Genomic DNA, 26,574 nt, shown 5'->3' with positions numbered 1-26,574 from the left:
AGAAGTACATAACTGCTTTGAAGGCAGACAGTAGTGTACCCATATTTTTAAATCTGTACACTCACACAGTTGAATAAAAGAACTACGGTATTTACTGCCTTCAGCAGGACCTTCAGCAGGAGAAAAAAGTAAAATTTGTAAAGGAAGCATATGGTGTTTCAGCTATAGCAGCAGACTGCGTGGTGATGTGACCAAAAAGTATTGGATGTTTTAAGCTTCCTAAACACTTTATTTCTGGTGAGAGAGAGAGAGATGGTATAGTCTATTAGACTCTGATTAAACAGTTTGTTTGTGTTGTGGTTTCAGATGTTCTTCGTGTTTCACTGTTGCAGTCATCACATTTGGGTTATCTTCCTGCAGGTAGATCTCAGCTGGCCTGAATACCAGAGTCCTTGGATTTCTCCATCGGATGCTGTCGCTTCTTCCATAACATCAGGTCATCAGGGGTATAAAACATGCAGCCGATGCCATTACATCAGTCTTTCTTGCCGTGCCCAAAGCAGAAGCAGTTCACAAGTGCCGGTAGTCAGACTCTTGAAATTTGCATTTTCGTGTTTCAGACCTGAAGTCTTCAAAAAGATTACCCCATTGGGTATCCTTTTTTTCTTGCTGTAACAGACGTCAGGAAAAAGTCTTGCCTGTGGAAAGCAAATACCTCAGAGATTTTCATTCTTACTGCGTCACCTGTGTAGGCCCAGATCACGACGTCCCTCACTGTTGGTTTTGTGCTTTGTTCAATGCCCGAACTGTTGGTCATCTGGCTATTTTTTTTAGCTAAATACTTTCGTTCTCTATCTCCGTACTCCGAAATGGCTTTAAGCCATCAGGCTACCGAAAAACGTAAGGATAAAGACAGACCGCATAGGTCCAAAACTGCCGATGACTCTTCCGATAAGCTAGTCGCCAGTCCGCCGGTACTCTGAGGCACTTTCACAGCTCGGGATACCCACGACTACAGATTCACATGCCTCTACTGAGACCCATTCGGAGTCTGGTATGCCGCGAGATGCTTCTTTGACTATGTAACCTGCGGATGTCTCTACCTTGGAGGGGTCCGAGCCACTGTGCAGGCAGTGGCTTCTGAGGGTGTATTCAGGCCCACTAATTTTCATATCAACCAGACTACTTCGTTTCAAGCTAAGAGTACTGAATTCCTCTGGCCTAAACCTTGCACCAAATCTAAAAAAGATGACCAAAGGGCATTTTCAGGCCCATATGCCTCAAAAACAAATGATTAGAATGGCTGAAGACCTTATTACCTTAATTAGGGGAAGCCATCCTTCCCCCTCCAAGAGACCTAAAACTGATTTTCTTTCTGATTTTTCTAATCAGGAATCTGATATCTCTGTTCCGTCTGACTACCAGGATTTACCCTTATCTACTTATGAGGATTCTGGTGCAGAGAATTCCATTCTGTCTGCTTCCCCTCCAGAAGATTTTTCTTTGATGAAACCTTGCATACCCTTAGGGAGCATTTCCGCTGGGAAAGCCAGGACTATTCTCAGTCCAAAAAGAGACTTGGGGAATTTTTAAACCTGCCTCAACACAGACCTCTAGCTGTCACTCCTGTTCTGGAGATTGTAGATGTGTTCTTGGAATCCAACCTTACCCCAGACACACTGCCTCCAGCTCCCAGGAAACCTGACTGGTTCTACAGAGTACCTGACTCACAAATTCCTTTTTAAGAATCCTACTGCGGATCCAGAGACCATTTCCCAAGGACCAAAAGGCATTAAGGCTACTACTGCTAGAAATCCTACCCCTTCTGATAGGGATTCTAGAGATTTAGACAGATTCTGCTACTTTGACCATTATGGCTTTAAATTGCCAGTTTCATATGTTAAAGTATCAGCAGTAGATTATGGGATTAATTAAACAGAAAATGATGTTGATTCCTGACTGTGCTGAACACAAAAATTTACAAGAGTTAATGCATTCTGCTGACCAAGTAGGTAAACATACTTTGCAATGTGGTTTTGATGCTTTAGAAGCATCTTGCAGGACTGCTGTCACTGGGTCTGTACTTAGAAGGCATGCTTGGCTTAAGGAACAAAACTTGCCAGATCATGTTAAAGCTAAATTACTGGATGCACCCTTATACCAAAAGTGCCTTTTTGGCAACGAAGCAGAAGTAGTCCTCAAAAGGATGGAGGAAAAAGCTAAATCTATGCAAACTGTTAGATTTCTTACAAGTATAGCCACCTAGATTCAGTAGGCATTGGCCTTCAAAGAACTGGTCCATTCCAGGCCTTCAGTCCAAACCCAGGAGCAGCAGACCACCAAGACTTCAGTCTCAGGCTATGCACAGATCTAAGTAGTGGGGGACCCCCACTTCCAAAGCAGGGAGTAGTAAGCGACCCCCAATGGAAAAATGGCATAATGACTTATCCTTGACTCAACCAAGCCTTGCTCAACTACTTGCTCCCTTAGGGGGAAAGCTCGCCCTGCATGCAAAAAACTGGGAACTCATTACCCAAGACAAATGTGTGTTAAACATAGTTTCCCTAGGATATACAGATTCCACTTCCACTCACTCCCAACCCCAAGTGGATGGCCAGACCTCCCCCCAAACCAGTGGGCGGAGGCCCAAAAACAAGTGCTTTCTCTCCTCAGTATCAGGGTTGTTCAACCTGTCCCAGCAGAACACAGGGGACAAGGTTTTTATTCAAGACTGTTACTGGTTCCCAGAAAAGAAAACTCTTGGCGTCCTGTCCTGGACCTTTCTATTCTCAACGTCTTTCTGGTGGTTCCAAAATTCAAAATGCTAACTCAGCCACTTCTTCCTATGCTAGCCAAGGATGCCTGGCTGGCAACTCTAGACTTAAAAGAAGCTCACCTGCACATCCCAATAAGGGAATCCTGCAGAAAATTTGTACGCTTCAGGGCAAGCTCCATGCACTATCAGTTCCCTGCACTTCCCTTTGGCTTATCTACTGCGCCCAGGGTATTCACAAAGTGCCTAGCTCCTGCCATTGCATTTTTCAGGCAGAGAGATATTCAGATTTACCTGTACTTGGACGATTGACTGATTCAGGCAGAGAGTCAGGACTTGCTTACAGCACCTGGCATTTGTAAAGAGACTTCTAACTTCACTGGGGTACACCATCAACGAGAAGAAATCACACCTATTACCCTGCCAACAGATTGTATTCCTGGGAGCAAGCTTGAGCATAACTTTCCAGATGGCATTCCTCACTCCAGGGAAACAAGTTCATTTGACAACCTACTTCAAACTACTGGCCACAAAAAAACAAACAGCTATCTGCAAGGAAAATCTTGCAAGCCCTGGGGTTCATGGCCTCTTGCATTCTGTTAATTCCATATGCAAGAATACATATGAGGAAACTTCAATGGTATCTAAAAAGTCTATTGTGTCAACATTCTCAGGAACCTGGAAACAATGATTTCTTTCATTCCTTGTCTAAGGGCAGAGGCCTGCTACCACAAGGGACTCCCTTTCACTCTACTCCCTGCAGCCCAAACCCTAATAAACGCATCAGACTATGCATGGGGGGCTCACATGGCAGGGCACTGCATTCAGGGCAAATGGAACCCAAAACAGATGCACCTGCATAGGTTCATAGGTAGGTACTAGGCTTTCGGCCCAAGGGCCTGCGTAAGCCTAGCCAGCAAGGTTCCATAACTTATGCCACCCAGGAAAGTTGTTTTATTGCGTATCAATCAAAAAGAAGTGTTAGCTGTACAGAATGCTCTGACAGCTTTCAAAGACCTTATTCTTCCAGGACAACTTTGGTAAAGACAGACAGCACCACAGTTGTGGTACATAAACAAGCAGGGGGAAGCCATTCCTACCCACTCTGCAGACTAGCCATGGCTCTGTGGAACACACCCTTGAGCTTACCGAGTGAGCCTACAAGCTCAATTCCTGCCAGGCAAACTAAATTCACTGGCAGACGACCAGCAGAAATCACATGGACCCACACGAATGGAAACTAGAACCCAAAATATTCAAGCTCTTGAACAAATGGGGGACACCAGCGGTAGACCTGTTTGCCTCCCCTCAGAACTACCAATTGAACAAATTCTGCACCAGAACTCTCCACAGTCAAGCTTGGAAAGTGGATGCCCTGTCCTTTACCTGGGAAAGCCTCTCAAGGTTATGCCTTCCCCCTCTCCCTCCCCTCTCAAAGGTTCTACTGAAGATCAAACAGGACAAGCCAAGGACAATTCTGATTGCACCAGACTGGCCATGCCAGCACTGGTACCCCCTTTTGCACAGTCTCAGTGCTACAACCTTGGCACCTGCCTCAGACCCCTTCCCTGCTGTCCCAGCACGCGGGCCAGATTCTGCACCCTCAGCTTCAAACCCTGAACCTTGCAGCCTGCGTAATTCCCTGACTTCACCTCCAGCAACCCTCAGTAAGCAGGTGCTGGATGTCATTCTTGAGGCAAGGAGGCCTAGTACTTATAAAATCCTATTCAGAAAAGTGGAAAAGATACTGTTCCTGGAGCCAGGCTCAGGGGATGGGCACAACGATGCCCAGCGTGCTTCATATTCTATATTATTTAACAGAAATGCTCCACAAGGGCCTGTCTTTCTCCAATTAAGATTCATGCCTCTGTCTTATCAGCACATTATAATACTGAGCCACCCCTCTTCTCTCATCCCCTGCTAAAACAATTCCTTTAGAGGGGACAAAAATTTAAGACCCCCCCCCCCCGAGAGCTCCCACTCCAGCCTGGGACCTTAACTTTGTATTGGGAAAACTCTCTTCCACCCCCCCCCCCCCTTTGAACCAACTGCTACAGCAAAGTTGAAATTCCTTTCTTGGAAAACAGCTTTACTTCTAGCCATCACTTCAGCAAGAAGAGCGTCTGAACTGCAGGGCCCTCATGGCAGTGAAACCCTTCATTATCTTCTATGCAGACAGGGTTTCCCTCAGAACTAATCCATCCTTTATGCCCAAGGTGGTGTCTAGTGTGGCTCTAAACCAGCCCATTCATCTGCCTACTTTTTCCCTAATCCTCAGAATAAAGGGGAAATGATACTGCATTCTCTAGACGTACACAGGCTTAGCTTAGATTTTATTTGAACAGGACTATCAGAAAATCTAACCGTCTGCTAGTTAGCTTTGCTGCAGAGGCATAGGGGAAGGCCATTTCAAAGCAAACCATTTCCATAGGGATAGCACATTGCATCCATTTCTGCTACAAACACCATGGAAAACCTACCCCACAGGGGATAAGAACACATTCCACCAGGGCTGCATCTACCTCTACTACATTTCTCAGAGGAGTCACTACCAGGGACATCCTAGAAGCTGCAGCCTGGAGCTCTGTACATACTTTCACCAAGCATTACAACCTGCCTATCTTTTTTAAATCCAGAGTTGGATTTGCCACAGCAGTCTTACAGGGCCTTATTGCTAGCCCTAATGCTCTTTAACTACCTCCACCCTTTGGGAATCAACCCAAATGTGATGACTGCAACAGTGAAACACGAAGAACATAGTACAGTTGTGTACACTTGCCATAAATGTAGATGTTCAATTGTATTCACTGTTGCAGTCCTGGTTACCCTCCCTCCAGCTCCCCTGACTTTTACCTTTCCTCCTTGTTTGGCATATATTATATCATGTGTATTTGCTTTTTGCTGGGGGTGTTCCATACCATATAATTGCTTCCTGTTGTGGGGGCACCTGACATCTGGGGCAAGACAAAGTGATGTAATGGTGTCAGCTGCATGTTTTATACCCCTGACAACCTGATGTCATGGAAGAAGTGACAGGATCCGACGCAGAAATCCGAAGACTCTGGTATTCAGGCCGGCTGAGGGCTACCTGCAGGCAGATAACCCAAATGTGATTACTGCAACAGTGAATACACTCTTAACTTCTACATTTATGGTAAGTGTACACAACGTAGACAGACTGCTAGCACTTGTAAGATGCATATTTTTGTCTCAACTGCATTGCCGTTTCACTTTTTTTTTGTTTTTTGTGTAGGGAATTCTGTTGGTATATGACATCACAAATCGCTGGTCCTTTGATGGTATAGACCGATGGATCAAGGAAATAGATGAGGTAAGAGTGAGTTTGGCAGGAAAGTAATGCCTGTGGGGTGTCCCGTGTAAATTTTAAGATTGAGGAACCTCCATGGGTAAATGGGGTGTTGCATGATTAGGTTTATCCTTTCCTCCAGTCAGCTTCTTTTTTCCAAAATTTAGCATGCTCTGTGATGTATGCACTGCCGTAATGATGCATGCCATGACATCACATAAGACTTTTTTCCCCTGCAATCTGGAGCTGTCAAGCTAGCAGTCATCTGTACTTTAACACTGTCCTTTAAGGATTTCTACCTTGGAACACTACAGTTCTTACTTTGCTGCTGCCCCCCCCCCCCCTTCCCTCTGCAAAGAAAGTTGATGTTGATTGTTTGCCTCCTGATTGGTCTGACTTGTTTTAGCACCTCAAGAACGTTTCCATCTTGGAAGAAAGTATGATTTGTTAGACAAATAATTGAATATTATTGTAATAATATTTATAAGTATTTCCAATTTATTAACTTGTCTTTGTGGAAAGTGTCATGGTAAATAATTTGTGTTTTTTACATTGTCATTATTATTCATACTCAAAATTGTACATCACTCAAGATAATGTTTTCTTATCTATTTCAATTTAATAAAGCTGTTTTTTAAAAAAAAAAAGAACGCTTCCATCATGGTTGCATGGCATTACCACTGGTTCTAAAGAGCATGTTCTGTTTCCATTCAGGCAGCTGACAGGGTAAATTGTGCAAGAAGGGTGTATTCTTCTGCCACTTCTGGGTTCCAGGACTATATGCCATGCATAATGCATGTCTAGGTCCCAGTCCCTTCTAATAGAATTGTTAGTGAGAGGGGTTGGGGGTGGCCTTTCCATGATCTTGTTTGTGGCTTGTCAGGTGTGCTTTCATATAGCTTTCTGTGTCTTTGATGCATTAGATGATGTGGTTAGTAAAGATGTGCTGGTGCAGTTTGGCATGGCTGAGGTTGTTTCTTTTCATATTGGACTTTTTTAAACTGGATTTTTCCTTGTGATTGAGAAATGGTCCTTAGCCAGGGATTGAAGACTCTGCTTGGTGCCTTCACTGGTGGGAGGTGAGCCCTTTCCTCATTTGGAGGGTCCAGGTCTTTCATATTCTGTTTCCCACATTTATAGGAGAAGAAAATGGTTGTAGCAGCATTCTAGGCTAAATCCAAAGTGTCCCCTGTGTGCTAGCTGATTACCTTTAGAAGGGGGGTCTGCAGCCAGTCTTGTCTTTTTTTTTTTTTTTTTGGTACTGTCCTTTTTTTCCTTGCCAGGAGAGCTTTCTGTTAGAAGTAATCAGTATTGAAGATTTCGTCACCTTTTTGGCTAGTTCACAAATGGCAGTTACACCCAGAGGTCTCCCAGGAATTGAGCCATCTGTGGGTCAATCCTCTAATTCTATTCGCCTCCAGCTGCAATAGACAGGTAAAAATATTCTGCTCCAGAACGCCTTGCCATGAGGCCCGGATGACAGATGCATTTTCATTCTCATTGATGAGAATGTTCTTGTATGTTTTTCAACCCTTTCCTCTTACAACTAGGGAAAGACTCCCCAAAGATAATTGTTGTGGAACCCCCAGCTCTTCTTTTGAGAAAGGGCAAGGGCAATTACCACAAGTTTCCTCACACACTGGACTTACTCAGAGGCAAGTGTTGTTTTACACACCCTAGCCTTCAACTTCAGTCGATTATTTGGATGATAGAACTTTAGTACCATTTTAGGCACCTTTTTTTCTGTGCATGTGCAACTTGCAGCAAGTATTAAGAGGCAAAGAACCTGCTGTTAGGGAGTCATATATGGTAAAGTAGAAAATATTTTTTAGTTGGTTCCAATTCAAGAATTAGGGTCCTCTTTAAGGCTTATGCTGCTTTGGTTGGGCAGTATTTGTTTGTGGTTATCCAGCTTCTGAATGAAAAAATCCCCACAGAAGCTGTACTGCTCCCGACACAGCTTATGATGAAAGAAGAGGATGCATCATGTAAAAAGTAGGAACACCAATATGGGAAATTAAGTCTGAGAAAGCAGGATCAATGAGATCACAGCAGATATGATTAAGATGCTTGGTGAGTTAAGGGAGAAATGGTTTCTGAGGGTACTCCTAGCAGTATTGGGGAGAGGCGTATCCCAGCTGACTAGAGAATAAACATACTAGTCCCAGTGTAAAAAACACAAAGGGGGCATAGAGGCATCAAACTCCTGTCATATTGCATGAAAGCTCTGGAGAGGGTGATAAATGATTGCTCAGAACAGTACAATGAGATGTACAGTTGAAAAAAGCTAGAGATGAGGAAAAGTCCAACTGTGAGTATTTCTAGACTTGGAGAAAGCATATGACAAGGAGCCAAAAAGTGATTTATGTAGTCCTATGATGGTTTGAGGTTTCAGAAACATTGGTAGAATTAGTGAAGGCTTTGTACAAAGGACACAGTGACAAAGTATAGTGACTCAGAGGTGTTCTCAGTGGGAGTGGGTGTGCATCAGTGTTCACCTCTGAGCCCACTGCTGTTCATACTGGTGATGGACTACATTAGCAAATGGGGAGGAGGAGACAGATCAACAAAGTTTCTGTATGCAGACAATGTGGCATTACAGGCAGACTCTGAACAAGAGCATCAGTAAAGGCTAGGGAAATGGAATGCAGAACTGAAGGCACATGGGATGAATCTGAGTGCAGATAAGACTGTTGTAATGGCAACAAGTAGGAGAAGGGTCAGAAGAAGCTGAGGTCTGAGATAAAAGGGAAAAGTGTGGAACACTTTAACAGCTTCAAAGACTTGGGGGGTGGTTGAAGATAAGGAAATATGAATGAGGAGATCCAAAACTAGAAGCAGAGGGGTTGTAGCCAACTTGGCATAGTGTGTCAAGGGTAGTATACGACAGAAGAATTCCAAAGAAGCTGAAAAGTAAGATGTACAAACAGTGGTGTGACCATTACTACCATATGGTACAGGAAACTGGGCAATGTAGGCAGAGCATTTGAGGAATCTAGAAGTGATGGACATGAAGTATCTGAGGCAGGTATTAGGATGCACACTGTGGGACAGATGAAATGAGGACATCAGAGCAGAAGACCAAGTAGCTTCATTTGCAGAGAAGGTCAAAGAGTGCAGGTTATGGTGGTTCGGGTGTATGTGCAGGAAAGTGGAAGATAATCTAGTGAATATGATTTGGACAGGCAGGAAGAAGGCAAGAGGAAAAGTGGGTGTCCAGCAAAGAGGTAAATGAACTGTGCGAGAGCACCTGCAACAGTCTGGCATGACTGATGAAGGTGGGGGAATGGCATTGAGTATTGAGTAAAGAGATGGCAACAGTCAACACAAAACTGAACCCTTTGTAGAAAATGGGGTGAGGCGATGATTAATGACTGTACAATTGCCTTGTGTTGTTGCTTTTTGTTTTTCTCACCAAAACAAGACACTTTCAGACTGGCTACTTCCATAGCATTTTGGAAAGGGATGGACTCTAGAAATATGCAAGATGCTGCAACTTGGTCATTTGTATGCATCTTTATCAAGTACTACATACAGGATTCCTTCTCTAAATCCAGAGTATGGTTTGCTAGGACGGTCTCCCAGGGATTCCTAGACTCTGATCCTTCTTTAGTCTCACTTTTTCTAAGCTCTGGTATTTGGCCCATATGTTTTGGGGCTACCATTACAGTGATCTAATGATGAGCATAGTATAGTTGCGTAAACTGAACATAACAGTAGATGCCCTTCCATTGTATTGTACTATTCTTAACAGGAGGGATTCCCTGCTTGGGTGGACTGAAGTCTGGCCAAGTATACCAAAGCCTTTACTACCTATGGTATGCCATATGTCGCACGTATGCTCTTCGCATATGTAGGGCATAAAAGCAAAATCTAGAAGTCCCATCTTAAAAACTTCTCTGCTGCCAGTCCGAATGCCATTTTTGATAGTCTGTCTGCTGGCCCGAGTTCTTTGCTGATGTATCAAGCCATTCAGATAAGTGCCCCATTAAGGTTTTCTTATTTAGTGCTTTTTACTATGGTTTTTTCATGTCATCCAGAAAAGCCAAATGCTAGTGTGGGAGACAAATTCTCCAGGAAGATGGTCATAATCAGTGTGTTAGTTTAGGGGCCTACTCATGATCACTACTCTTATACCATTTGTCAGGCCTTTGTACTAAGGCTTCATGTAGCTGCCTGTCTTCTCTTGCTATTTATTTAGAAAATCAGCATCTTAATCTTTTAGCTGAAGACACTGTAGAAGGAACTTTCAGGCCTGACGTTGTCTTCACTGAAGAGAAAGGCCAAAAAAACCAAGGTTGGACTCTTCTGCTGCACCTCCTACATCAAATATCTCTCTTGAGGCTGATGAAAGACTGGAGGTTCACTCAGTTCTTGGGTGTTCTTTGGCTGGAACTGCTTCCGAGACTGCCGTGATTCCTATAATAGACACGTCCTTTGAGGCACTGCAGATGTCCATTTCAAATGGTCAGGGGGAACTAAGACTTATTACTGAAGGCCGTAGGGGGGGTTCCCCAAGTAGGCCGTAGGGGGGTTCCCCAAGTTTTAGCGAGAGAGGAAGTTATGACTACAATAATCACATGTAGGCTGACATTGGGCCCTTCCACTTTTCACAAGGTAGATGTCCAATTAAAGTAAAAGCAAAAGGCAAAGCATGTTTCTTCTTCCAGAGACCCTCAGCGAGTGGCAGAATTTCACCCAGGACTTAATGTCCTTGTGCCTCTGAAGCCTCCTTCGGGGGTCTCTGTTCCTGTTCCCCTTGGACTTCTTCCCCTCACAAGAGGACAAGGGAGCAGGATTCCTCTGAAGACATTTCCTCAGATGAGGAATCTTTGGCCTATTCCATCCAAATTAGGTCACCTCTAGAGTATGCCTCTCCTGGAGAGGAATCTATTGGTCCAGAATCCTCTATTGAGATTACTTTTGGGGATACTTTTGCTAAGATAGAGTACTTTCAAGTGAGACTGTTCCCAAGTTTCAGACGTGAAAAAGAGAGATGAGCTCCTGCAAACGGAGTCTTCTTCACTATATGCTGTCCTTCCAGTTTTACCTTCATTACTGGATGCTTTCTCCTCAGCATGTCAGGCTCCTGATTTCCAGCCCCCTGCCCCTAAGAAGCCTGACAGTTTCTAGAAAGTGCATGATTTGCAAATTTCTTTGCAAGTGCCCATTTGCTTGACCCTTCAGTGGTCTCTGGCTTGAAATAAGCCTTCCAAATTACTGCCTACCACTAAACTTTTTTCTCTATATTAAGGAAAGCAGGACAATGGAAAGATTGGGAAAGAAGGATGTTCATCGTGTTTCACTGTTGCAGTCCTAACAAATGGGTTATCCGGCTTCTGGTAGCCCTCAGTTGGCCAGAATACCAAAGGTAAATAAAAATGATGGCTGCCGTCAGTTGTAAAGGACTTTAGGGCATCCGATACAAAAGGAGGCAGCCGACGTCACTTCCTCGGTCTTCCTTGCCGCGGAGCTTGAAGCAGAAGCTTTTCATGCACGAGTGCTGGTCAGCAGTTTACCTTTGTTGTTTTCTGACTACAAGAGTTGAAGTCTACTACAGCTAAGTACCTTGTTGGGGATCCTCTCTTCTTGCTTTAACGAATGTCAGAAAAAGTTAATTACCTTACCTGTGGAAAGCAGATTCCCCAGAGAGATTTTCATTCCTATTGCATTATTTGTTTAGGCCTTGACCATAACGGGTCCCTAGTGTGATCTCTGTGCCTCCTTTAATCCTCGTACTATCTGTCGTTGGGCTAAGATTGTGGCTAGGCATTTTGGAGTTTGGCCTAAGTTCATTGGTATGGCATCCGCCAGTCTTCAGGCTTCAGATGTTCCAAAGAAACATAAGGATAATGACCGCGGCCTCAAAGCCAAGTCCTCTGATGAGGTTAAGTTGGTCGTCAGTCAGGCTGTAGCCAGTGAGATGCCTTTGCAGTCCCTGCAGTCCGCAGGCCTCGATTGAGTCAGAGTCCCTTAGGCCTTCAGCCTGCGTTTTGCCTTCCGACCTGTTGCTGGTCGCCTCTTCTGCTGGAGCCGAAGCCGCTAAGCTGACTGCTGTGTCAAAGGCCTCAGTTTTGCTTTCTGACAGCAAACTTCTTCCTTCAACCTCTGCTACACTTTGGCGGTTGCCAGGCCTCCCGTATCCTTCAGGCTTGCAGGTAAATCTTTCATTTGTAAGCCTTTGAAAAGGCAGGCTCCAGCTTCTTCTCGTTCCCCTCAATCCCAAATGGTTAAAATGGCTAATGATTTGTTGACTCTTATTAGGGGTTCTCAGCCTTCTCCTCCTAAAAGGATAGGAATGTTTCCCTTAAGGCTTTGTCCTGCTCAGGTTCTGATTCTTCCATCATTTCTGCTGATGAAGAGGAATTTTCTCAGGCTTTTTCTCCTTTTGAGGATTCAGATGCAGAGGAGTTGCATCCCTTCGGCCTCTCCTCCAGAGGATTTCTCTTTATCCCCAAACCAAGAAATGGATTAGGGAATTTCTGGATTTACCTCTGCATAGGCCTCTTGCTATTCCTCATGTGTTGGAAGTTGTTGATGGTTTTCTGGAAAATTCCTGGTCTCCAAATTCGGTTCCTCCTGCTCCCAGGAAACCTGACAGGTACTACAGAGTCTCTGATTCTCATCTGTTTATTTTCAGGAATCCGTTGGCTGATCCAGAGGTTATTTCTCTGGGCCCCAAAGGAGTTAAGGCCACTGTTACTAGGAATCCTGTTTCCTCTGACAGTCTACGAACCTAGATAGGTGGGGCAAGAAGGTTTTATACCTCTGCCACCCTAGCTATTAGGGCTACCAATTGTCTTTCATATGCTGAAGTACCAGCAGCACACCTTGGAGGCTATTTAGGCTAGAATAGCAAGTGTACCTCTTTTGGCAGAGAGTAAAGACGTGCAGGATTTACTGAATTCAGCCAGTCTGGTCAGTAAGCATTCTTTGCATTGTGGTTTTGACATCCTTGGGGCCTCCAGCAGGGCTATGGCTACAGGATCTGTTATTAGAAGGCACACTTGGCTCAGAGAACAACCTCTTCCACAACCTGTTAGGCTAAGCTTTTGGATGTACCTTTGCATAAAGACAGTCTTTTTGGCAGCAAAGCAGAGAGGATGTACTGGAGAAGATGGAGTAAGGCCAAGTCCATGCAAATTGTTAATGATTTTCTGCAAGTTCAATCCCCTCGCTTTAGCAGGAATTACCCTTTCAAGAGTTGGACCTTTCCTGATACCAGCAGACAGGACCGTTCCAGGACTAGAGGTTACAAATCTTCTAGGGGGCAGGGGGGGCTACCTCTCAAAGTTCTAGGTGTTGAGCTTCCACTTCTAAAGGGGGAAGCTCCAAGCCTGCATCTCAATCAAAACACTCTCGATGACTTTTTACAACTTCTGCCTGTTCTTGCTTGCCGGGAGAGTTCTTTAGGGCGAAGTTTGGCCCTTTTTGCGGATGTCTGAGGCCACTATCACAGACGACAAATGGGTGCTCAGAACAGTGTCCCTAGGGTACAAGTTTTTTTTTCTGCACCTTTCCAGCTCCCAAGGGATTCCCTGACGTTCCTCCAAACCAAAGGGCAGAAGTAGAAAAACAAATTTTGTCTGTCTCATCTGGGAGCAATAGAATCAGTCCCTGCTCAGCAAGTAGGCCAGGGCTTTTATTCCAGGCATTTCCTAGTTCCAGAAAAAGAAGGCAGCTGGCGTCCTATCCTGGATCTTTCCATTCTGAACTCTTTTTCTAGTAATTCCAAAGTTCAAAATGCTCACTCTACATCAGTTGCTACCACTTCTAGAAATTCCTGGCTGGTAACCCTGGATCTCAGAGGCCTGTCAGCACATTCCTTTCAGGGAAAGTTGCAGGCAGTACCTTCATTTCAGAGTGGGCGAGCAACATCTCTGCGCTGCCCTTTGGCTTATCTACTGCTCCCAGAGTTTTCACAGTGCCTGGCCCCAGTCATTGCTTTTTTTTTCAGGCAGAACAAAATTCAGATTTACCCCTGCTTGGACTACTGTCTGATTCAAGCAAGTTCTCAAGAACAGCTATTAAAGGATCTGGAATTCGTAAAGACTCTTCTCTTTTCCCTGAGTTGCACTCTCAATGTGGAAAAATCGAAAATGGTACCTTCCAAGGAGGTAACATTCCTGGGAGTGAGTCTGAACACAGCCGCCCTGATGATCTCACCCAGGAGAAGCAGACAACTTTCAGTTTACTTCAAGGACTTGGCAAGCCTGTCCCAGCTCCCTGCAAGGAAGTACCTGCAAGCTCTGGGATTCATGGCATCTTGTATTCGCATGATTCCATATTCAAGACTACATATGCGGAAACTGCAATGGTACCTCAAGAACATTTTGGTGTCAACACTCGAGGACCTGGATATAATGATTTCTCTGCTTCCATCTCTGCAGACATAGTTTCTATGGTGAGCAACTGCAAAACAAAGGCATGCCTTTTTGGACACCTCTTGCCACTCAAGTTCGGACTAGACGCATCGGACTGCACCTGGGGAGCACACTTGGATGGCAGATGCATACAGGGACGTTGGAATGCCAGCAAATGCACCTGCATATAAGTCTAAGAGTTGATTGCAGTTCAGCAGGCCTTACTGACTTTTAAGCATCTTCTTTCTCCAGGGACCCTGCTTGTCAGGACAGACGACACTATGGTCATGTGGTACATCAAGCAGGGAGGGACTCACCCTTACCCCCTGTGCAAGCGAATCATTGGTCCATGGCAGCATCACTGGACCTGCATCTTCTAGCTCAGTTTCTTTCAGGAGGGCTCAATGTTTTGGCAGTTACACCCTAAATCCTCACGAGTGGCAGCTGAACAGAGCAGTCCTTTACAGCATCATTCAATGTTGGGGCAATCCGCAGGTGTATCTTTTCTCCTCCCCAGGCAACCATCTGCTACCTCTCTTTCGCACCAGACAGCAGCACAGCAGAGCCTGGAAAGTGGACGCTCTGTCCTTCCCTTGGACGTTGCTGTCAGTGTACGCCTTCCCTCCTCTTCCTCTTCTTCCCACAGTATTAGTGAAGATCAGGGACGAACGCCCAAAGACTATTCTCATAGCTCTGGACTGGCCCAGACATTGGTAACCACTGCTTCGCAGTCTATCCCATCTTCCTCCTTGGCATCTTCCCCTGAAGCCAGATCTTTTGGTTCAAGAAAGGGGAAACATTCTACATCCTCCTCTTCAGTCTCTCCATTTGGCAGCATGGCTCATAGTATGACTCCTTTCCCTTTCTTCCTCTCTTTCCCAACAGGTGGTTGACGTGCGGAGGAAGGCCAGGAGGCCTAGCACTAGGAAATCATATGCTGGCAAATGGGAAAGGTTCTCTCAATGGATGCAGGTTAGAGGGGGGAGTCTGCTTCTTATCCTTCCCTTCCTCTGATCCTGGAATACCTGGCTGATTTGCTTCATGGTGGTCTTTCTTTTTCTTCTATCAAGATCCATGGTTCAGCCATCTCTGCTCATTGTTCTCTTGAACAGCCCATTTTCTGTCATCCCCTGATGAAAATGTTTCTGAGGTGCTTGCAATCTAAAACCTCCCAGAAGAGCACCTACTCCAGCCTGGGATCTTCATTTTGTTCTGGAGAAACTTACTCCTTTTAAGCCAGCTTGCCTCTACAGATTTAAAGTTTCTCTCTTGGAAGACCGCCTTCCTCTTGGCTATAACTTCAGCAAGGAGGATTTCGGAGCTGCAAGCTTTGATGGACATGGAGCCTTTTCTTATTTTTCATGCAGATAGTCTCTCTGAGGACTAATCCATCCTTTATGCCTAAGGTGGTTTCTAGCCTGACTCTTAATCAGTCCATATACCTTCCTACCTTCTTTCTGAATCTTTGCAATAGGGGTGAAAGGATCCTACATTCTCTTGATGTGCACAGACAGCTCAGGTTTTACCTGGAGAGGACTAAGGACCTTTGGAAATCAGCACAGTTATTGGTAAGTTTTGCCCCTGGAGCCCAGGGCAAGGCTATATCTAAGCAGGCCATTTCTAAATGGATTGCTCATTGTATTACTTTTTGTTATTGTTTTCGTGGCAAAGCTCTGCCTCAAGGGTTTAGGACCCACTCTACTAAGGCGCTTCCACTTCAGCAGCCTTTCTAAGGGGTGTTCCCACTAAAGACATTTTGGAGGCTGCCTGGTCTTCTGTTCATACTTTTACAAAGCATTATAATTTGCCTCTGTTTTCCAGAGCCAGGGCAGGGTTTGCCACTGCGGTGTTGCAGGTCATTATCTCCGACCCTTGATGCTGTTGGTTCCTCCCCCCTTTTTTCTCTGGGCTTTGGTAATCAACCCATTTGTTAGGACTGCAACAGTGAAACACGAACATAGTACAGTTGTGTACACTTAACATAAACGTAGATGTTCGAGTGTATTCACTGTTGCAGTCCTGGTTTCCCTCCCTCCTTCCCCCTTTTTGTGGTCCTCTCCTATTTTTTTTTTTTCCTGAGGTGCAGGCTTAATTTGTTATTGTCAATTTGGTTTTTAATTTAAGCCTTACTTTCTTGGAGGCTCCTGACTGTTACGGCAAGAAAGTCTGAGGAAGTGATGTCGGCTGCCTCCTTTAGTATCGGACGCCCTGACGTCCTTTACAACCGATGGCAGCCAACGTCGTTTTTACTTGCCGTATTCTGGCCAACTGAGGGCTACCGGGAGCCGGATAACCCATTTGTTAGGACTGCAGCAGTGAATATGCTCGACCATCTACATTTATGGTAAGTGTACACAACTACTTTTACACTTCTGCCACTCTTGCCTTTCATGGTACTAATAACCAAACTCATATGGCCAGATATATTTTGGTCCACCCTGTCCCAGGCTACTCAAGCTATTTGACCTTCCAGATTCTGAGGGAAAAGCTTCAGCCTCATCTTTGTTAGGGGAATCATCGCAGGTATCTCTCTATTAAGTGAGCTATGATGCACTAGAAGCTTCCTCTAGGGCGGCTTTTTCAGGATCTATGTTGAGGAGGTATTCCTAGGTAAGGCTTCAACCACTTCCAGATGAAATAAAAGCTAAGTTGATGGATGCTCCTTTAGAAAACAATGGCTTGTTTGGTACTGCTGTGGCAGACTTGTTCAAGTCTTTACAGGAGAATGGTAAGGAGTTACAGGACTTGAAACATCTTTTGATTTCACCTATGCCTTTGTTTCAAAGCCATTATCCGTCCAAGCCCACCTTCATTTGGAGATACACCCGTCATCCTCCTGAAGGTAAAAAAGGTGGAAGGGAAGTGTCTTCCACCAGAGACTGCTCAGGCTTATTCTACATAGAAGCAGCCCTTTCCAAACAAACCAGGTAGTGTCTGACTCACTTTTCTTTCACCCTCATTCCTCTCACTTCATCTCTCTATCACCCAGTTTGGTCAAGCATTACCCAAGACTCATGGGTTCTTTCAGTAAATCAAAAAGGGTATTTCATGGTTTGGAAATCCATACCTCCCTTCATGGGGATACCTCAGCAACAGTTAATTGTTTTCCCCAGAGGTACTTCAGGAATTGTTAAAATGGAGAACTATTAAACAGTTCCACAGGATCAAAGGGGCAAAGGGTTTTCTTCAAGAATGTTTCTATTTCCCAGAAAGGAGGGTCCTTGGAGACCAATTCTGGATTTTTCTCATCTAAATACTTTTCTGAAGATTCCTTCCTTTTGCATGCTGTCTGTACCAGCTGTTCCCTTTTACTTCTTCCTCAGGCTTTCTTGGCCTGTCTGGATACAAGGATGCCTACCTTCACATTCCTATTCATCCCCTTTTCAGGAAATGTTTACATTTCTCTGCTTCCTGGCATTTTTGATGTTCATCGTGTTTCACTGTTGCAGTCATTACACTTGGGATATCCTGCTGGCAGGCTACCCGCAGTCGGCCTGAATTCCAAAGTCCTGGTCCAGCGTCTGTTGTCACCTCTTCCTTGACGTCAGTGTGCCAGGGGTATATAAGATGCAGCCAACGCCATTTTCTTCAGTCTTTCTTGCCGCACGGTGCCCGAAGCAAAAGCAGTTCACAAGTGCCGGTCGGCCGACTCCTGTGATTTTAAAAACGAATTTCAGATCCGAAGTCTTCAATAAAGCTAAGTACCCCATTGGGGAAACTTTTTTCGTGCTCCAGACCGATATCAGAAAAAGTTAACAATTGTATTTCTTGTGGGAAGCAAATACCTCATAAGGATTTTCATTCTTGCTGTATTCCTTACCTAGGCCCTGACCACGACATTGCTAGCTGTCGGTTTTGTGCTAGAGTTAACCAATGCACTATTAAGCATCTGTACGATTTTGCCTTTCATTACTTTGGCTGAAGGTTTAATTATATAATGCCATCGGAACAGCCGACGACCGGAGTTTATAAAAAGCGCAAGGAAAAGGACAGGCATCCAAGGTCCAAAACCAAGGCCTCCGCTAGGCCAGTTGCCGGTTCTCAGTGAGACGCATTCGCAGCCCCTGACGCCTGCTACCTCAGAGCCACAGGCCGCTACAGACTCCCACGTGGAGACAGCTAGGCCTCTGGATACTCAAGGTATTGGACACTCAAACTATTCCCTCAGATGGGTCCGGAGCCGCTGAGCAGGCATCGGCTTCTGAGGGTGTTTTCAGACCTACACATTTAAATGTTAAGCCAACCTCAGCTTCCAAGACAAAGACTAAAAACAGCTTTAAAGACAAAGAAACAAGTACATCATTCTCCTGGACAGACTTCGATACCTAAAAAACAGATGCTTAAAATGGCCGAAGACCTAATTACTTTGATTAGGGGTTCCCATCCCCCTCCTGATAAGAGGCCTAGGCAAGACGCAGAATGACTCCTCTGATCAGGTTTCCATTTTCTTTGACTCTTCTTCAGAACAGCAATACTCTCTGAGTCCCTATGAGGATTCTGATGATGAAGAATCTATCCCTTCAGCTTCTCCTCCTGAGGATTATTCTTTTGGGGAAACCCTACATACTATGAGGGAGCATTTCCACTGGGAGAGCCAGGATTACTCAGAATCAAAGAAAAGGCTCAGAGACTTTCTTCTACTTCCCCAGCATAGACCTCTTGCTATTCCACCTGTTCTAGACAATGTAGATGATATATTCTCAGAGTCCAGCCTATCTCCTGATTCTGTGCCTCCTGCACCTGTTAAGCCAGACAGATAGATACTACAGGGTTCCAGACTCTCATAAATTTCTTTATAAAAACCCTGCTGCTGACCCAGAAAGAATATCTCCGGGTCCCAAAGGGGTCAAGGCCTCTACAGCTAAAAATCCTGTTCCCTTCGATAGGGATTCTAGGTCACTGGACAGGTGGGGGAAAAAAGTTTACACTTCTGCTACCTTGACTGTAAGGGCTTTAAATCGTCAGTTTCATATGCTTAAATATCAGCAATACTTAATGTCACTGCTAAAGCAGAAAATGTTGACAAATTCTGAATGTTCTGAAAACAAGGAAATGCAGGATTTATTGCATGCAGCTGAACAAGTGGGAAAGCATACTTTGTAATGCGGTTTTGATTCACTGGAGGCCTCTTGTAGGGCCACTGTTACAGGTTCTGTTATTAGAAGGCATGCTTGGTTAAAGGCATAGCATCCGCCTGATCATGTTGAAGCAAAATTATTGGATGCTCCATTACAGCATACTTTGTTTGGTGTTAAGGCAGAAGAGGTGTTGAAGAAAATAGAGGATAAAGTGAAATCTATGCAGACAGTAAAGGATTTCTTACAGGTACAACCTCCCAGATTTAGCAGGAAGTGGCCTTCTAAGAATTGGTCCTTTCCAGTGTCGGACCACAAATAGGTTGATACAGATGCCCTAGAGGCAGGCAACAACCCCAGGGCTCATACAGGCCCAAACAATGGGGTGCTACTACCTCCAGAAGCGGAGAAGACAAATCACAGCCATATAGGAAACAGTGCCATTGACTTTCCTCTGCCAGTGCCAAGCACTTTTCTTTTGGCAGCACCCTTAGGGGGGAAAGCTAGCACTTTTTTCACAAAATTGGCACATAATCACCCAGGACAAATGGGTCTTAAACATGGTCTCTCAGGGCTACAGGTTCCACTTTCACACCCTTCCAAAGGCAAGAGGTATGCCAGACCTGCCACACAATCAGTGGGCAGAGGCACAAAAACAAGTTTCATCTCTCATGGACATGAGGGCTATTCAACCAGTACCACAGCAAGAGCAGGGACAAGGATTTTATTCAAGACTTTTCTTAGTACCCAGAAAGGACAAAGCTTGGAGACCAATTCTGGACCTGTCTATTCTAAACACTTTTTTGGATGTTCCAAAATTCAAAATGTTGAGACTGCATCAGCTTCTGCACATGCTGGGCAAGAAGGCTTGGCTTGTAACATTGGACCTCAGAGGCATACCTGCATGTCCCAATCAGACAATCTTGCAGAAGATACCTCAGATTCATAGTTGGTTCAATGCACTACCAATTTTCTGCACTGCCCTTTTGCTTATCTACTGCGCCCAGGGTCTTCACAAAATGCCTGACACCAGTAATTGCTCTTTGCAGACAAAGAGGAATTCAAATATATCCCTACTTAGACGACTGCCTTATTCAGGCAGAGAACAAAGACATTCTACTAAGGCATCTGGCATTTGTAAAAAGATTACTAATTTGCCTAGGGTACACAGTAAACGAAAAGAAATCAAAACTATTACCCTCTCAAGAGATAATATTCCTGGGTGCAAGCTTAAATACAACTGCCCAGATGGCTTATGTCACGCCAGACAAACAAAGGCAACTGACTTCATACTTCAAAAGCATGGCAACAAAGACCCAGTTATCTGCAAGAAAAATTCTGCAGGCTTTGGGCTTCATGACATCCTGCATTCTGCTAATTCCATATGCAAGACTGCATATGAGGAAGCTACAGTGGTACCTAAAAAGTGTTTGGACTCAACATTGCCACAGCCTGGAAACAATTACTCTCATTCCCTGCCTGCAACAGGAGTTTCGATGGTGGGCACAGGCCTGTCACCACAACAAGGGACAGCCATTCACCTTACCCACAGCCAGGCAGCCACTAACAACAGATGCATCAGATTATGCCTGGGGGGCCCACATGGCAGGAAAATGTATTCAGGGCACATGGCCCGCAAGCCAAATGTATCTTCATATCAATCAAAAAGATGCTAACTGTACAGAATGCCCTGACAGCCTTCAAGGAATTGCTCCAACCAGGATAACTGCTGATAAAAACGGACAGTACTACAGTCATGTGGTACATAAGCAAGGAGGCACTCATTCCTACCCCCTCTGCAGACAAGCCATGATGTTGTGGAACACAGCATTGACTTATCAAATGCACCTGCAAGCACAATTCCTGCCAGGAAAAACAAATACTCTGGCAGGCGAACTAAGCAGAAACCTCATGGACCCTCACGAGTGGAAACTAGATCCACAAGTCTTCAGGATGATAACAAGGAAATGGGGATGCTCAGACATAGATCTATTTGCCTCCCCTCGCAACTGCCAACTACAGAGATTCTGCTCAAGGACTTGCCACGAACAAGCATGGAAAATGGATGCTCTATCATTCAGCTGGAAAACCCTTACAGTTTATGCCTTTCCTCCTCTGCCTCTCCTCCCCAAGGTACTCCTAAAGGTCAGACAAGAGAAGCCAAAAATGGTACTGATTGCCCCAGACTGGCCACGCCAGCACTGGTATCCAATTCTTAAGAACTTGTCTCAAGGCCCAGCCTGGACGTTACCTCAAATTCCTCATCTACTGACCCAACAAAACAATCAGATCCTGCACAGCCAACTCGGAACACTAAATCTGGCTGCATGGCAAATATTATAGTCATTCAGGACACACCTGTCTCTAAAGCACTTATGGATGTTATTTTGGAGGCCAGGAGGCCCAGCACCAGAAAATCTTGTGCAGAAAAATGGAAGAGTTTCTGTGCTTGGAACCAGGCACAAGGTATTGACACACTATTCCTCAGATTTTACAATACCCAACTGAGATGCTGGACAAAGGCCTATCCTCATCAGTTAAGATCCATGCTTCTGCCATTTCAGCTCACTAAAATACGGACCCACCTATTTTTTTGCCTCCACTGCTGAGGCAGTACCTCAGAGGGGCCAAAAACATAAGACCTCCAAGGGGAGCACCAATACCTACATGGGACCTCAATTTTGTCTTGGAAAAGCTCACACTGCCTCCTTTTGAGCCAGCCAATACAGCTGACATAAAGTTCTTATCATGGAAAAACAGCTCTGCTCCTAGCAATAACTTCAGCAAGAAGAGTCTCAGTTACAGGCATTAATGGCTGTGGAACTTTTTATTATTTTTCATCCGGACAAGGTTTCTCTAAGGGCAAACCCAACATTTATGCCTAAGTTAGTGTCCAGTGTGGCTCTTAACCAAACTGTTCACTTGCCTACCTTTTATCCAAACCCACAGAATAAAGGGGAGAGACTTCTGCATTCTTTGGACATACACAGACAAGCTACGCTTCTACTTGGACAAAACTAGAGCTTTCAGAAAGACTGAGCAACTTTTAGTGGCATATGCTGCAGGATCACAAGGAAAGGCTATTTCAAAGCAGACTATTTCAAAATGGTTAGGCCACTGCATTCATGTCTGCTATTCACAACATGGCAAAACACTGCCTAAGGGCATTAGGCTGCATTCTACCAGAGCAGCAGCCACTTCAGCAGCCTTCCTCAGAGGAGTACCAACCAAGGATATTTTGGAGGCTGCAACCTGGACTTCAGTGCACACTTTTACAAAGCACTACCACTTACCTCTTTACTCTAAATCCAGAGCAGGCTTTGCCCCTGCAGTTCTGCAGGGCCTCATAGCCACTCCTAATTCTATTCAGGCCTAGCCATCCAACCTCAGCTTTGGGATTCAACCCAAGTGCAATGACTGCAACAGTGAAACACTATGAACATAGTACAGTTGTGTACCTACCATAAATGTAGATGTTCGAGTGTATGCACTGTTGCAGTCCAGGTTACCCTCCCTCCATCCCCCTTTTCATTGCTGGGACTTGTCTGTACTTCTCTATTCTATACAACCTATGTGGTGTATTTGCTTGTAGATGTAGGTAATGTTTTTGTTGTTGCTTGCTTTTTTATAAGCAAAGTTTTTAGCCTACCCTTTTGGGGGCACCTGACATCTGGGGCAAGAAAAACTGAAGAAAAGGGTGCCTGCTGCATCTTATATGTCCCTGGCGCTCTGACGTCAGGGAAGAGGCAACAGCAACTGACACCGGACCAGGACTTTGGAATTCAGGCTGACTGCGGGTAGCCTGCCAGCAGGATAACCGAAGTGTAATGACTGCAACAGTGAATACACTTGAACATCTACATTTATGGTAGGTACACAGCTGTACTTTCTCTGCTTTGCCCTTTGACCTTTCTAGTGCCCCAAGGGCATTCAACAAATGTCTAGCTTCTGTGATTGCTTTTTGCAGGCTTTAAGGCAAACAAATTTTCCCTTACCTGGACAATCTTTTGATGTCCTTCAAGGATGCATCTGCAGTCCTAACATATGGGTTGTCCTGCCTCAGGCATCCCTTCGGTCGGCCGGATTCCAAAGTCTGGGTCTGACCTCGGCTGATGTCGCACTTCACCCGACGTCATAGCTGCTGTCAATTGGGTATAAAGGCATCAGCCGACGCCATTTTCCTCAGTCTTTCTTGCCGCATGGTGCCCGAAGCAGAAGCTGTTCGCAAGTGCCGGTCGGTCAGATCCAGAGATTACTACTACCGAAGACTTCTAAAAAGCTAAGTACCCCGTTGGGGACTCTTCCTTGCCTCAGCCGATGTCAGAAAAAGTAAATAACTGTTTAACTTGTGGGAAACAAATACCTCATAAGGATTTCCACTCTTACTGCCTTCCTTGCTTAGGCCCAGACCACGACGTAGCAGCTTGTCTAGCCTGTGCTTCCTTCAACCGACGAACACTTAGGCGTCGGTCGGAGTTTGCAGAGGAGTTTTTCGGCCCCGCTTTTGCTTACAACATGCCGTCGGAAACTCCGACTTCACAATTAGCTAAGAAACGTAAGGAAAAGGACAGACACTCGCGGTCCGCGGTTTCGGCCGAAACCACGGTTAAGCCAACCGCGAGTGTCTCTGTTTCGGCTGAAACAGAGTCCACGGTTCTTCCTTCGGCCGAAAGCATGCCTCCTACAGCCGAGGCCTCACTCAGCATGGCTGAATCTGCTACTGAAATTCCACCTGCAATTGCAGGCCCTCAGGATTTATCAGATACTATTCCTTTAGACATATCTACTCCTGCACGTGGAGCTGCTAGGCCCCCTGCATCTATGTCTATCAAGGCTTTTTCTAGGGCTAAAGCAGCTAAATCCTCTAAGGCCTTGCCTACTAAAACCCCCTCACACAGGCCTACCTCTAGTTCACAAATGCTCAGCCTGGCAGAGGATCTCATTTCTTTGATCAGGGGATCCCAATCTCACCCTGACAGGGCCTCTCGTCCACCTCCAGAGAAGAGGCCTAGAGCAGAACCCCCTGAGCCAGTTTCAACAGATTATTCCTCGGATGATTCAGAAAATTCAAATCCTCCAGAAGGCCCTTATTCTCCATATGAGGACTCTGATGCAGAAGATTCCATTCCTTCTGCCTCTCCTGAGGAATTTTCTTTTGGGGAAACCTTGCATGCTATGAGAGAGCAATTTCAATGGCAGGGCCAGGATTTTTCAGATTCACGGAAACGGCTAAGGACCTTTTTACATTTACCACAGCATAGGCCTTTAGCCATTCCTCCAGTACTAACAGTTGTAGATGATGCATTTAATGATGCTTGTACTGCCCCTGACTCTCTTCCCCCGGCCCCTGCTAAGCCCGACAGATACTACAGTGTCCCAGACACACACTACCACTTGTATAAGGCTCCTATTGCAGATCCTGAAACTATTTCACAGGGCCCCAAAGCTGTAGCAGCTGCCTCTGCCAAAAACCCCCTCCCCTCTGAAAGGGAATCTAGAGCATTAGAGAGATGGGGTAAAAAAGTTTATACTTCTGCTACGCTTTCGGCTAGGGCCTTAAACTGTCAATTCCACATGATTCAGTATCAGGAATTTTTGTTAGATCAGCTAAATAAAAAACTGTCTTCTCCTGAACCTATAGACCGTAAGTCCCTTCAGGATTTGGTACATAACACTCAGCAGGTCAGTAACCATTCCTTAAAATGCGGCTATGATGCACTGGAGGCTTCCTTTAGATCAGCTATGACTTGCACAGTGATCAGAAGGCATGCATGGTTAAAAGAGCAATCATTACCAGACCATGTGAAATCCAAGCTCCTAGATGCTCCCATGGAGAAGTTTGTTTGGCTCCCCTGCACAGCAAGTGTTAAAGAAGGTGGAAGAAAAAGCAAAATCTGTCCAAACAGTCAAGGATTTCTTACAGGTCCAGCCTCCGAGGTTTAGTAGAAATTGGTCCTCAAAATTGGTCCTTTCCAGACACCTCCAGAACACAGAGAGGCAGAAATAGGCGCTCAAGAGGAAGAGGTCAATCCAGAGGTGCTTACAGGGGACGTCAGTGGCAGCCTAACAACCAAAGAAGTACTGCCACAGATCCAGCTACTACCACTACCACAGGACAGTCACAATGACTTGGCTCTGATACCGCCTACCAGGGAACAACTGGAAGCACCCTTAGGCGGAAAGCTAGCCTTATTCTCAGTAAACTGGCAGTTCATTACAGGAGACAAATGGATTTTACAGACAATAGACAAAGGCTACAGGTTTCACTTCCATACTCTACCAAGAAAGAGAGGAATGCCAAACCTACCACCAAACCAAAAAGCAAACGCTCTAGAACAAATCAATCACTTACTAAGGATGAGAGCTATAGAAAGAGTACCGTCTATGGAACAAGGACAAGGATTTTACTCCAGACTTTTCCTGGTACCAAGAAAAGAAAACCAATGGAGGCCTATTCTCGACCTGTCCGCTCTGAACACATATCTCATTGTTCCAAAATTCAAAATGCTGACCCTACAGCAACTTCTTCCCATGCTGGGCAAGGAGTCTTGGCTGGTGACTCTAGATCTCAAGGAGGCATACCTGCACGTCCCTATACGACCAGATTGCAGAAGATACCTCAGATTTCTTGCAGGATCAGAGCATTATCAATTCTCAGCATTGCCCTTTGGCTTATCTACTGCGCCCAGAGTATTCACGAAATGCCTGGCATCAGTAATTGCTCATTGCAGGCTTCAGGGAATTCAAATTTATCCATACCTGGACGACTGCCTGATACAAGCGGACAACAAGGTCAAATTAACAAAAGATTTGGAAAAGGTTATTCACCTACTGCAAGCCCTGGGATACACAGTCAACATAAAAAAGTCAAGGCTGGTACCATCCCAAAGGATAACATTTTTGGGTGCAGAACTGGACACATCAAATCAAATGGCATTTATCACAGCAGAAAAGCAAAAGCAACTACCACTCTATTTCATGGCATTAACAACGCAGAACCATCTTACAGCAAGAAAAGTCCTGCAACCCTTGGGTTACATGGCATCCTGCATAATATTGATTCCACATGCCAGACTACATATGAGGAAGTTGCAATGGTACCTAAGGAATTTATGG

At 45.1% G+C, this 26,574-nt stretch overlaps 1 protein-coding gene across 1 annotated transcript in view; it reads left to right on the top strand.

Annotated features, from left to right (window-relative positions):
* The window catches only part of RAB40C (RAB40C, member RAS oncogene family), a gene marked incomplete in the record, with an annotated part of 334,993 nt that overhangs the window by 148,949 nt on the left and 159,470 nt on the right, over nt 1-26,574 (top strand). The window contains 1 exon segment of the mRNA XM_044089349.1: nt 5,967-6,044. Coding sequence (XP_043945284.1) covers nt 5,967-6,044 — 78 coding nt within the window.

This window comes from Protopterus annectens, chromosome 12.part0 (assembly GCF_019279795.1).
Source record: "Protopterus annectens isolate FY-2018-M chromosome 12.part0, PAN1.0, whole genome shotgun sequence".
Taxonomy (NCBI): Eukaryota; Metazoa; Chordata; order Ceratodontiformes; family Protopteridae; genus Protopterus; species Protopterus annectens.
This window is presented reverse-complemented; position numbering and strand designations above follow the sequence as displayed.